Source organism: Coregonus lavaretus (assembly GCF_964263955.1).
Source record: "Coregonus lavaretus genome assembly, chromosome: 21".
In the NCBI taxonomy this organism is placed as follows: Eukaryota; Metazoa; Chordata; class Actinopteri; order Salmoniformes; family Salmonidae; genus Coregonus; species Coregonus lavaretus.
The window spans coordinates 40,880,097-40,894,157 of NC_140008.1; the positions used below are offsets into that span (position 1 = coordinate 40,880,097).

At 43.7% G+C, this 14,061-nt stretch overlaps 1 protein-coding gene across 1 annotated transcript in view; it reads right to left on the reverse strand.

Annotated features, from left to right (window-relative positions):
* Positions 1 to 8,328: 8,328 nt before the first annotated feature.
* The window catches only part of LOC311148544 (VWFA and cache domain-containing protein 1), a gene marked incomplete at its 5' end in the record, with an annotated part of 101,945 nt that continues 96,212 nt past the window's right edge, over positions 8,329 to 14,061 (reverse strand). The window contains 2 exons of the mRNA XM_084185527.1: positions 8,329 to 11,042; positions 12,796 to 12,897. Coding sequence (XP_084041653.1) covers positions 10,801 to 11,042; positions 12,796 to 12,897 — 344 coding nt within the window. The 3' untranslated portion in view covers positions 8,329 to 10,800. The remainder of the gene's footprint in view (positions 11,043 to 12,795; positions 12,898 to 14,061) is intronic.

Below are 14,061 nucleotides of genomic sequence, written 5' to 3' on the forward strand. Positions count from 1 at the left end.
ATAGTGCCCTCAAAGCTCATCACTATGCTAAGGACCCTGGGACTACACACCTCCCTCTGCAACTGGATCCTGGACTTCCTGACGGGCCGCCCCCAGGTGGTAAGGGTAGGTAACAACACATCTGCCACGCTGATCCTCAACACGGGGGCCCCTCATGGGTGCGTGCTCAGTCCCCTCCAGTACTCCCTGTTCACCCATGACTGCATGGCCAGGCATGACTCCAACAAGTTTGCCGACGACACAACAGTGGTAGGCCTGATCACCGACAACGATGAGACAGCCTATAGGGCGGAGGTCAGAGACCAGGCCGTGTGGTGCCAGGATAACAACCTTTCCCTCAACGTGATCAAGACAAAGGAGATGATTGTGGACTACAGGAAAAGGAGGACTGAGCACGCCCCCATTCTCATCGACGGGCTGTAGTGGAGCAGGTTGAGAGCTTCATGTTCCTTGGTGTCCACATCACCAACAAACTATCATGGTTCAAACACACCAAGACAGTCGTGAAGAGGGCACGCAAAGCCTATTCCACCTCAGGAGACTGAAAACATTTGACATGGGTCATCAGATCCTCAAAAAGTTATACAGCTGCACCATCGAGAGCATCCTGACTGGTTGCGTCACTGCCTTGTATGGCAACTTTTCGGTCTCCGACCGCAAGGCACTGCAGAGGGTAATGTGTACGGCCCAGTACATCACTGGGGCCAAGCTTCCAGGACCATCCAGGACCTGGCCATCCAGGCGGTGTCAGAGGAAGGCCCTAAAAATGGCCAAATACTCCAGCCACCCTAATCATAGACTGTTCTCTCTGCTACCGCATTGCAAGCGGTACCGGAGCGCCAAGTCTAGGTCCAAAAGGCTTAACAGCTTCTACCCCCAAGCCATAAGACTCCTGAACAGCTAATCAACAGCTAACCGGACCATTTGCTGTCACTCTGATTATTATCTATGCATAGTCAGTTTAACTCTACCTACATGTACAGTTGAAGTCGGAAGTTTACATACACTTAGGTTGGAGTCATTAAAACTTGTTTTTCAACCACTCCACAAATTTCTTGTTAACAAACTATTGTTCTGGCAAGTCGATTAGGACATCTACTTTGTGCATGACACAAGTAATTGTTCCAACAATTGTTTACAGACTGATTATTTCACTTATAATTCACTGTATCACAATTCCAGTGGGTCAGAAGTTTACATACACTAAGTTGACTGTGCCTTTAAACAGCTTGGAAAATTCCAGAAAATGATGTCATGGCTTCAGAAGCTTCTGATAGGCTAATTGACATCATTTAAATCAATTGGAGGTGTACCTGTGGATGTATTTCAAGGCCTACCTTCAATCTCAGTGTGTCTTTGCTTGACATCATGGGAAAATCAAAAGAAATCAGCCAAGACCTCAGAACATTTTTTGTAGACCTCCATAAGTCTGGTTCGTCCTTGGGAGCAATTTCCAAACGCCTGAAGGTACCACAAAGAAAGGAGGACCAAGGCACTCTTCATATATATATATGATATATTAATTAAAATGCCTTTATTAGAATGGCATGTTCAATAGAAACAAGATTTTAAACAAATCTGACGCGTCTGAAGGTACCACGTTCATCTGTACAAACAATAGTACGCAAGTATAAACACTATGGGACCACGCATACCGCTCAGGAAGGAGACGCGTTCTGTCTCCTAGAGATGAACGTACTTTGGTGCGAAAAGTGCAAATCAATCCCAGAACAACAGCAAAGGACATTGTGAAGATGCTGGAGGAAACAGGTACAAAAGTATCTATGTCCACAGTAAAACAAGTCCAATATCGACATAACCTGAAAGGCCGCTCAGCAAGGAAGAAGCCACTGCTCCAAAACCGCCATAGAAAAGCTAGACTACGGTTTGCAACTGCACATGGGGACAAAGATCATACTTTTTGGAGTAATGTCCTCTGGTCTGATGAAACAAAAATAGAACTGTTTGGCGATAATGACCATCGTTATGTTTGGAGGATAAAGGGGGTGACTTGCAAGCTGAAGAACACCATCCCAACTGTGAAGCACGGGGGTGTTTTTTTTTAAACTGCATTGTTGGTTAAGGGCTCGAAAGTAAGCATTTCACTGTAAGGTCTACACCTGTTGTATTCAGCGCGTGTGACAAATACAATTTGATTTGATTTGTAATGATCATGCTGTTTAATCAGCTTGATATGCCATAACTGTCAGGTGGATGGATTATCTTGGCAAAGGAGAAATGCTCACTAACAGGGATGTAAAGACATTCTTGCACAAAATTATAGGGAAATAAGCTTTTTGTGTCTATGGAACATTTCGGGAATCTTTTATTTCAGCTCATTAAACATGGGACCAAAACTTTACATGTTGCGTTTATATATATTTTTCAGTATACATTGCAATGTAGGATAAAGGCCACAGGCAATACTTTATTTAGCCCATAAACAGGAAATATATAGGCCTAAAATTAAACCAGGAGGAGGAAATTGGAATACCATGTCCCCCTGCTGTGCAGATTATAAACATGAATGGCCAGGACCGTTCTCTCAGCCAGCCAAAGTCAGTCAATCCTTTTCCTGTGGGTGGAGGCTGTGACTGAGTCAGACTGAGCAGTAAATGGCAGCTTTCCTTCAGGACCCTCACAATGTCCAATGGCCATGTACAGTGAGGGAAAAAAGTATTTGATCCCCTGCTGATTTTGTACATTTGCCCACTGACAAAGAAATGATCAGTCTATAATTTTAATGGTAGGTTTATTTGAACAGTGAGAGACAGAATAACAACAACAAAATCCAGAAAAACGCATGTCAAAAATGTTATAAATGTATTTGCATTTTAATGAGGGAAATAAGTATTTGACCCCCTCTCAATCAGAAAGATTTCTGGCTCCCAGGTGTCTTTTATACAGGTAATGAGCTGAGATTAGGAGCACACTCTTAAAGGGAGTGCTCCTAATCTCAGCTTGTTACCTGTATAAAAGACACCTGTCCACAGAAGCAATCAATCAATCAGATTCCAAACTCTCCACCATGGCCAAGACAAAAGAGCTCTCCAAGGATGTCAGGGACAAGATTGTAGACCTACACAAGGCTGGAATGTGCTACAAGACCATCGCCAAGCAGCTTGGTGAGAAGGTGACAACAGTTGGTGCGATTATTCGCAAATGGAAGAAACACAAAATAACTGTCAATCTCCCTCAGCCTGGGGCTCCATGCAAGATCTCACCTTGTGGAGTTGCAATGATCATGAGAACAGTGAGGAATCAGCCCAGAACTACGCGGGAGGATCTTGTCAATGATCTCAAGGCAGCTGGGACCATAGTCACCAAGAAAACAATTGGTAACACACTACGCCGTGAAGGACTGAAATCCTGCAGCGCCCGCAAGGTCCCCCTGCTCAAGAAAGCACATATACAGGCCCGTATGAAGTTTTCCAATGAACATCTGAATTATTCAGAGGAGAACTAGGTGAAAGTGTTGTGGTTAGATGAGACCAAAATGGAGCTCTTTGGCATCAACTCAACTCGCCGTGTTTGGAGGAGGAGGAATGCTGCCTATGACCCCAAGAACACCATCCCCACCGTCAAACATGGAGGTGGAAACATTATGCTTTGCGCGTGTTTTTCTGCTAAGGGGACAGGACAACTTCACCGCATCAAAGGGACGATGGACGGGGCCATGTACCGTTCAATCTTGGGTGAGAACCTCCTTCCCTCAGCCAGGGCATTGAAAATGGGTCGTGGAAGGGTATTCCAGAATGACAATGACCCAAAACACACGGCCAAGGCAACAAAGGAGTGGCTCAAGAAGAAGCACATTAAGGTTTTGGAGTGGCCTAGCCAGTCTACAGACCTTACTCCCATAGAACATCTGTGTAGGGAGCTGAAGGTTTGAGTTGCCAAACGTCAGCCTCGAAACCTTAATGACTTTGAGAAGATCTGCAAAGAGGAGTGGGACAAAATCCCTCCTGAGATGTGTGCAAACCTGGTGGCCAACTACAAGGGTTTTGCCACCAAGCACTAAGTCATGTTTTGCAGAGGGGGTCAAATACTTATTTCCCTCATTAAAATGCAAATCAATTTATAACATTTTTGACATGCGTTTTTCTGTATTACTTTGTTGTTATTCTGTCTCTCACTGTTCAAATAAACCTACCATTAAAACTATAGACTGATCATGTCTTTGTCAGTGGGCAAACGTACAAAATCAGCAGGGGATCAAATACTTTTTTCCCTCACTGTATATGTTGTGACTGTGTGTGTGTGTGTGTGTGTGCCTCAGATCTGAATGAACACATTGCAACCCACTTAGGAAATATTTACATCACAATTATGTTTATAAAAAGGGATGAAATACACCATCATCCTCCAAAATAGAGATGATGCTCCTTTTTCCTCGTGAGATTTTTGGCAGCTCTATATGTAGGGCTATACACACTATCACAATTAGGGGATGGAAACATCCTGCACTCCGCTGGTAAATTAAATGACAGGCTTTAGACTGAAGCGGAACTATACCTCATTTATGCATAAATACAGGAATCAAACTAACCCACCTAACGTCTGACGGGAGGGTGAGTGAAATAATAGGCCTATTCCAGGGATATAGGCTATAACACGAGGGCTTAAATGAGAGCATTCTCTAAACTGTACTGTATGTGGACCTACTTGCAGAATGATGTCTCAATATACTGACAAATTGGAAGACGTGAATCGTTGAGAACAGTGTTCTCTCTGAAATGATGGTCGGTGATGCTTGTCAGTAACAAGATGCTGAACAGCCATGATTCATTCAAATCAGTGATAAACAACAGAAACTCCCCTCAAGAGAATAATTAATTCATCTATTTTTCTTTCTCTCTCTCTCAGTTAGACACACACACACACTGTATCTCCCCTCATCCTAAACTCCCCATCAAAGTCTGTCACTATTTTCACCCATGCAAATCAGAGATTCTTTGCACATGTAAAAGGCAAGGTAGGCAACCCAACTACATAGATACAATGATACAAATGGGGATGGGGGTGCTGGGCTGAACTGCTATGAGAATGTTTCACAGCTCCACCGAGTGGGAGTATGAGAAGACATGAGGAAATTTCAGTGCTTGTTGGGACCTGTGAGTGGGTGTCAGCGAGTGGCTGAGCGGGCAAAGCGGGTACCTGGGAGGCATGTATAAGTGATGTAGGCGGACAGAATCTTGAACCCTGAAGGGCTGTGAGTGAGGTGCTGTGTGTGTGTGTGTGTGTGCTGAGTGTGTGGGAGTGGAAGAGGAACGGTTATCTCAATTTGCGATCCAGGGACCAAAAATATATATACTTCATTCATTTACACGGTCATCGGACATTCCTTGCTTTTAATCCAGGACATTGGATGGTTGTCCTCACTGTACATTTGCACATTTATGGGATTTAAGAAGAGAAAATCGCTGATTTTAACAAGATCACAGAATGGATGATGCATGAGCATGAACACTCCTCTGTCATCTACCCAATGCCCTTCAACACAACTTTCCCTGTGTTCCCTGATGTTACAATTAATAATGGTGTTAGCCTCAACCAGTGGTCCTAAACTACATAGATTAATAGCAGGAGCAGGAGGCAAATAAGTATAGCCCTACTTCAGAATATTCTGGCCTGTTTGTTCATGTGTACAATATGCTAACTCCCAAGTTGGCTGGGAATGCCTTGGGTGCACCCAGAATGGAATAATGGCCTGAGGAAACTTGGAGAACAGTGAGAGTGCTCTAATTCAGAGCTGATCCCTGGCAGAGAGAGGGAGAAAGAGTGAGACAGGGAGTGGAGCTCCTCTCTTCTTCTCCCTGATGGCCCTGGCCCAGCCTTTAGCACTACAGAACTATAGCTGGTCCACTTTCCTGTCCTGCTGCCCATGATCATTAAGGAAAAACCTTCACCATGTCTTTCTCTGCATCTGAAGGAGAAACTTTGTTTAGAAATGTGGAGAGACCTGGTTAGATAGAGGATACAGACCGGATAACACTTCAGCATTCACCCATTATTCATAACTGCTGAATTATGTATGTACTGTATGTATGTGTGCATCTCTTCCTCAACCTCTCTACATTCATAGACCTATACATTATACTCTTATAAAAAATAACATTCCATACAGTGATGCCAATACATCACTTTGGACATACAGTGCCTTCGGAAAGTATTCAGACCCCTAGACTTTTTCCACATACAGCCTTATTCTAAAAAAATCCTCAGCTATCTACACACAATACCCCATAATGACAAAGCGAAAACAGGTTTTTATAAATGTATGTACATTTATTAAAAATAAAAAACAGAAATACCTTATTTACATAAGTATTCAGACCCTTCGCTATGAGACTCAAAATTGAGCTCAGGTGCATCCTGTTTCCATTGATCATCCTTGAAATGCTTCTACAACTTGAGTGGAGTCCACCTGTTGGAAATGCACCCACCTGTCTATATAAGGTTCCACAGTTAACAGTGCATGTCAGAGCAAAAACCAAGGCATGAGGTCGAAGGAATTGTCCGTAGAGGTCCGAGACACAGACCTGGGGAAGGGTACCAAAAACATTCTGCAGCATTGAAGGTCCCCAAGAACACAGTGGCCTCCATCATTCTTAAATGGAAGAAGTTTGGAACCACTAAGACTCGTCCTAGAGCTGGCCGCCCGGACAAACTGAGCAATCGGGGGAGAAGGGCCTCGGTCAGGGAGGTGACCAAGAACCCGATGGTCACTCTGAAGGAGCTGTAGAGTTCCTCTGTGGAGATGGGAGAACCTTCCAGAAGGACAACCATCTCTGCAGCACTCCACAAATCAGGCCTTTATGGTAGAGTGGCCAGACGGAAGCCACTCATCAGTAAAAGGCACATGACATCCAGCTTGGAGTTTGCCAAAAGGCACCTAAAGACTGTCAGACCATGAGAAACAAGATTCTCTGTTCTGATGAAACCAAGATTGAACTCTTTGGCCTGAATGCCAAGCGTCACGTCTGGAGGAAACCTGGCACCATTCCTATGGTGACGCATGTGGCAGCATCATGCTGTGGGGATGTTTTCCAGCGGCAGGGACTGGGAGACTAGTCAGGATCGAGGGAAAGATTAATTGAGCAAAGTATAGAGAGTTCCTAGATGAAAACCTGCTCCAGAGCGCTCAGGACCTCAGACTGCGGGCGACGATTCACCTTCCAACAGGACAACGACCCTAAGCACACAGCCAAGACAACGCAGGAGTGGCTTCGGGACAAGTCTCTGAATGTCCTTGAGTGGCCCAGCCAGAGCCTGGACTTGAACCCGATCAAACATCTCTGGAGAGACCTGAAAATAGCTGTGCAGCAACGCTCCCCATCCAACCTGATAGAGCTTGAGAGGATCTGCAGAGAAGAATGGGAGCAACTCCCCAAATACAGGTGTGCCAAGCTTATAGCGTCATACCAAAGAAGACTTGATGCTGTAATCGCTGCCAAAGGTGTTTCAACAAAGTACTGAGTAAAGGGTCTGAATACTTATGTAAATGTACTCAGTAAAAAAAAATTAAACAAATGTGTAGATCAAGAAAAAAAAAAAATTAGAATAAAGCTGTAACGTAACAAAATGTGAAAAAAGTCAAGGGGTCTGAATACTTTCCGAAGGAACTGTATGCATTCACCACCTCTAAAAGAGACTGACTATAATGAAACTTGTGTGTTCTTAAATCTACATGTATCAAAACATGTCTTCAGATCCAAGGCTGTTGGTTACAGAACTCTATATAGAAATTCAGATAAATAAATGATGCTCTCAGGCTTCAATGCATAGCTCTTCTCCTACCTCCCCCCACCATGACCTACTGCGAGCTAAAACACCCTGAAAACTGAGTGCTGTCTGGGATTGAAAAGCCATTTTGTCTCGTACCTTTCAGTTTACCTAAATTACCTTCACACCCCAATCTAATCCAACAACAATAAATATGGGTTGGTGACACATAGCAATATGGGCCTAAAATAAAGAATAAAGGAGTAGATCATCTATCAGTTAATCCTACTGTATCTGTACTGGCAGACATGACATGGTGCCCCACTGACTGACCTGGGAACATGATGATCCAGTTGTAAAATGTGTCATTTCGTAGGCCTACCATGTTGTATTGTGATTGTGGGGTGGTGTTTAAGGTGTAATGTTATTGCTGAACTAAGATGAATGTTGTCTAAACTAAAATTACTATGTTGAATTGAATATTGAAGGGAGTAGTACAAGACGGTACACAGTGAATTAAATATTGAGGCAGTACAGTAGCATAGTAAATGGACAACACATTGAAAGAGGCAAGGGGTTTTAAATGTTTTTTTTGTTTTTTTTAATCACATTCACATTGCAATAAATCTCCATATAATAACTGTATATGTTACACTGGAAAAAAGGAATGATACACACATTGAAGTTCCTTCAGTACATTAATACAATTCATAGTGTTCGGAATACACAAAATTATACTTGCTTACAACAGCTGGTAAATACTGTTAATGCTCTCTCCTGTTAAAAATGTCATTACAACGGAACTAAAAAAACAAATGTAAAAACAGAGTTATTTGCAACACTAGTCTCAGTAAATTTAGTTCCTGTTTTTCAGAATCAAACATCACACCCACTTATGCTTTGGTACCATCCTGAGTAGGAAATATGCACTATCTGACATTACAAAATCAGGGGGTACATTCACCAGAGCTGTGTAGTGTTATGAATAAAATCCAGTGCTATAATTTCAGTGGTGGTAGTTAGGAAGAGGACAGTAGATGCTAATTGTGACTAAAACAAATTACTGCTTTTAACTACATTGAGAGGAGAGTACCACAATATCCCATATCAGCTTTAGGGTTAGGCGACATTGAGGTCAATTCTATTTCAGGAAGTAAACGGATATTCAATTTCTAATTGAAATGAAATTGACCCATACCCTGTCTAGAACTAATTCAACTCAACGAACAGGGAGAAAGTTCCAATGCAGTCTAAAATAAAATCTCTTCCTGTCAATTGATATCGTCTTATGTGACATTTGGACCCTACGTGTATAAAAAAATATGAGGCTTTTAAAGACGATTGATCTCCAACTTTAAGTGTGTAAAATACCACAATGCCAGTCTGCTTTCCATCCAATATGGACCTAAAGAAAGTTAAGACCTAATAACATCGGCATCGCAGTGTATAGTCAGATAGATACTATGTACTGAAAAATATCAAAATAAACCCAAATATCTGAGCATCATTTTGAGCACACAATATTTCATTTTCAGCATAGACATATGGATTGTAACACATTAATAGCTATTTGTGATATTTTTTAAAACATATGTACACTTTATACTGTTTAGTTCGGGAAAAAAACATTAGACATTCTTTACCCAAACTAAATGAATACCATACTGACTTGATTTGGAGCAGTTCAACCATGAATCACATGACTAAAAAAAGCACATAGTCATAGGGGTCAAATTACTCACCAGAAAATCAGGCGGACTGCTTAAACAAAAATAATTTCATCTCTATTTTCTAATTACACTTTCAAAACAATTAAACCATGTAATAACGCCTTCAATGGAGATGCTTTGACCACTTTCATACAATCAGACCAAACACACGCACACACAAGTGGTGTACACACACACACACACACACACACACACCATTACAGTTGCACAAGCAGAGTGTACAGAAGACTGTGTTTTTATTAATTGACCACAAAGGAACATAGAGATGGATCCAGCTCTCACTCTCTCACACACACACACCTCTGTTCAACACTAAATAGGTCCCACTCAGGCATAGAGACAGCGAGAGCCATAGCTTGGTCCACCAGGTCCAGATGCCATTGTGAATTCCGAAGGCAGACCAACCAATTCCACCAAGCATAATTATACTTTTCTGTTCAGGCAGATAACAGGGCACCAAAGCATGGGCACTGTACTTCCTGTGTCATTCTGCCAGGGTCCTTGCCTGCCCCTTCCTTATTCAGTCATACAGCAGCCCCAGTGACACAAACCAGCCCTAGACTGATGGTAGGCTAGGTGATCTGAGTATGACACATCTAGTTTAAACAAGTGGGTGGGTTTCTCAATGTGTTATATTCAGCTTGTCCAGTCATCACAAAGAGTTCATCTTCACAATGATTTCTGATTCTCAATTGAAAATAATCAAAATGATAACGTATCAGATATGTGCTGAATAACCACTTCCTCTTCGTTGCGGTGACACAGGATATGATGCATCCTCGACAGGAAGTGAGGGAAGTGTGCAGCAGAGGCTCTCTGTGGTCCATTATCAGCCACTCTGGTTACCTTAGCAACCAGAGTCCTTTCAATTCAGCTCCAGCCACACGGTCAGTCTCATCTGATCCATCTCAAATCCAGTTCAATAAATAGTAGAAAAATAATCCTTTCTTTTTTCATCTTAAACATTTGAGATGCTTTGTTTACACTTTTAAACAAGTTCAGACCCTTTTAGAAGAAGGCCAGCAGCTCCAACTCATCCCCCCATGTTCTGAGCAGAGCTCTGCTGGGCTACAGAAGCTAGTGTTCCTCCTACAGTGTATGATCTTCCAAGGAGACTTCCAGCAGGGTCCAACAGCAGGGGGTCTGCCCTATTCTCTCTCAGCCCACCTCCCCTCACCCTGGCTGGGCCCAGTGGGAGCCTACATGGTGGTGGAGTCTGGAGGTGATGGTAGTGGTAGCGTTGGATGTCAGGGGCCCACAGTGGTGCAGCCAGGCGAGGAAGAGGGCTGGTGGGGGTGGAGGAGAGCCAAGGTCTGGGGAGGTGAAGGGGTAGGGAGGTTTAGGATCAGCATTCTGCGTCCACACTGTGCACGGTGACGGCTGCCTGCAGGTGGTGTGTGTGGAGCGGGTGGTGGTAGGGGGGGTGGCGGTACGGGTGGAACTTGTGGCTGAGCAGCGCCGCCGTCTGAGGGGGCGTGTCCAAATCCAGGTCATCGTCGTGGTTACCCACGTCCACGCCGGCCGACAGGGGGTCGTTGTTGCAGGGAGGGTTCTCACTGTCCTCCTGAGGACTCATGGTGCTGTAGCCTGATGTGACAAACACAGGAATACACATGTTAATACACATTAAATTCACATATATATGTACAAGACACATACAAGGATAAAAGCACACAGAATCACAGAGATTTGTCCCAAAATTGGAGGCTTTGTGATTGCTTCTCTGCCTCTTACTGTTATATGAACAGCATACTACTATAGAGCAGTAGAAACGTCAGAAGAAAATATGCAAGACTTTACACACCAGAGTATACTTACGTCGATCTATAATTACAGTTTAGGAAACACAATTCTAAGCCAGCGCACCTCATTAATTACAATTTGTGTGAAATCTCAATCTTTGTAGGAATCTCTGGAGAAAGAGAGCTGTATGTGCAGTGAGTCGTGCACGTTGCACGTGGGGTGGTTTGAAAGGGTGAGCTAAGGGAAAGTTTGTGCCCCTGCAGTTGAGAGAAAGCGCGAGCAATCAAGAGGGGGATTGCCTACACGTTTGAATCAATCCCTCCATCTTCAATGCCTCTCTCCATCTCTCCAGCCTCCACTGAATCCCCGCAGATCATTGACATTAGAACATCGTACATCTCATCTCTGCCTCTGATACTGTCAAAGCCCAACACTCAGCAGCCCTCAGGCACTTTAGACTCAGAAGATAAAACAAACTCTTATAAAACACTAGAACTGTAGAAGGAGGAGAAACTTGCTGAGTGTAGTGGAAGGTAGATAGGAGTGGATGATGGGTTTAGGAGTGGGCATCTATCGAAGCGAAACAAAGGTACTGATTTAGACTTGCTAGCAGAGCTTCTGAATGTGATTTGGGCTTTCGAAATGTTCTCTAAAAGAGGGAACTATGGGGATGACTTCAATGGGATCCGGAGGAGAGGAAAAATGCCGACTTCAGCAGCACTGACTGCATAGCTCCTATCCCCTACCCTCAGCTCAACTCCTTCCATCTCCTGATGAGAAGTCATTTCAAACAGTGCTACTGCTGTTTCCTTTTGTCATCTGTTTTTCGGAGTAGCACAGAGCGTGAGTGAACAAAGTAATCACAGTTGAAAGGTCATGAACAGTGCATAACAGTGGAGACAGGGACCGAAACAGAGGATCTGAAAGGTCAGGACTGAGGTAATAACTTACAGAGACATAATACACAGAGAAAGGTTGAATTACTAATGCCCATAGCAGGATGTCTGTTTGCATGCAGGCTGTTAGACAACATCCTTGACTCCGAACAAACACCAAATGCTCCTCCAATTCCCTGGCGTGTGTACCAACAGATACAAGCTCAGTGTTTCTACAGAGCCCCTTCAGCTGTGTGTGTGTTAAACTGTGTGTGTGTGTGTGTGTGTGTGTGTGTGTGTGTGTGTGTGTGTGTGTGTGTGTGTTCAGAGACCCTTCAGCTGTGGGAGTGCGTGGACTGTGGGAGGACACCTCCGACTGAGCCGAGGAAAAGAACCAACAACTTTTTAACACTTTGCCGTTTGCCCTGAAGCGCTTCCGCCCTCTTTCTTACACACCCTCTCCATTTTTCAACTGCCTCTCCTTCACTTCTCCCCCCTTCACTTCCCTCTCTGATCAGTGGTTACACAACCAGCGTTAGCTAGAACGAAACTCATCTCCAGAGGACAAGAGAGGGAACACAAAGGCAGTGTGTGCTATCTGTTATGTGGCTTTTCAGAGTTATACCACTCTTCTCCCCCTTAACCAGAATATGTGCGGTTTTAAGGGGAGTACAGTGCCCTGTTTCCTCTGTGGTCATCTTCTGGTCGTCTGGTGGTCTTACCGTGGTCACTCTCCGTCCCTGACCGTCCCCAGTACCTCCTCCTGCGTTCGGGGCTGTGGGTGTGTCTCTCGATCACCGCCGCAATGAACCGGGTGTTACTGACTGCAAGACGAGGAACAGCAAGACAACATCCAGGTCAACTCAAAGGTTAGCGAACACAAGGTCAATATGCAATATTTATAGCTGTTCAATGGTCATTTCAAGTGGAAAACTAATCAAGGATTGTGCCTTTACTGAATGCTCCAGTAGTTTATTTCAGGATTGCAATAGCTCACAACCTTACAGAACACTTTTATTATTATTCAAACCCATTGGTGAGGTAACGCACACTGACAATAACCTACACTGAGTGTACAAAACATGAGGACACAGACTGACCAGGTGAAAGCCATGATACCTTATTGTCACTTGTTAAATCCACTTCAATCAGTGTAGATTTTATTTTTATTTATTTTATTTCACCTTTATTTAACCAGGTAAGCCAGTTGAGAACAAGTTCTCATTTACAACTGCGACCTGGCCAAGATAAAGCAAAGCAGTGCGATAAAAACAACACAGAGTTACATATGGGGTAAAAAAACATAAAGTCAAAAATACAACAGAAAATATATATACAGTGTGAGCAAATGTAGCAAGTTATGGAGGTAAGGCAATAAATAGGCTATAGTGCAAAATAATTACAATAGTATTAACACTGGAATGCTAGATGTGCAAGAGATTATGTGAAAATAGAGATACTGGGGTGCAAAAGAGCAAAATAAATAACAATATAGGGATGAGGTAGTTGGGTGGGCTAATTTCAGATGGGCTGTGTACAGGTGCAGTGATCGGTAAGGTGCTCTGACAACTGATGCTTAAAGTTAGTGAGGGAGATAAGAGTCTCCAGCTTCAGAGATTTTTGCAATTCGTTCCAGTCATTGGCAGCAGAGAACTGGAAGGAATGGTGGCCAAAGGAGGTGTTGGCTTTGGGAATGACCAGTGAGATATACCTGCTGGAGCGCAGACTACGGGTGGGTGCTGCTATGGTGACCAATGAGCTAAGATAAGGCGGGGATTTGCCTAGCAGTGATTTATAGATGGCCTGGGGCCAGTGGGTTTGACGACGAACATGTAGTGAGGACCAGCCAACAAGAGCGTACAGGTCACAGTGGTGGGTAGTGTATGGGGCTTTGGAGACAAAACGGATGGCACTGTGATAGACTACATCCAATTTGCTGAGTAGAGTGTTGGAGGCTATTTTGTAAATGACATCGCCGAAGTCAAGGA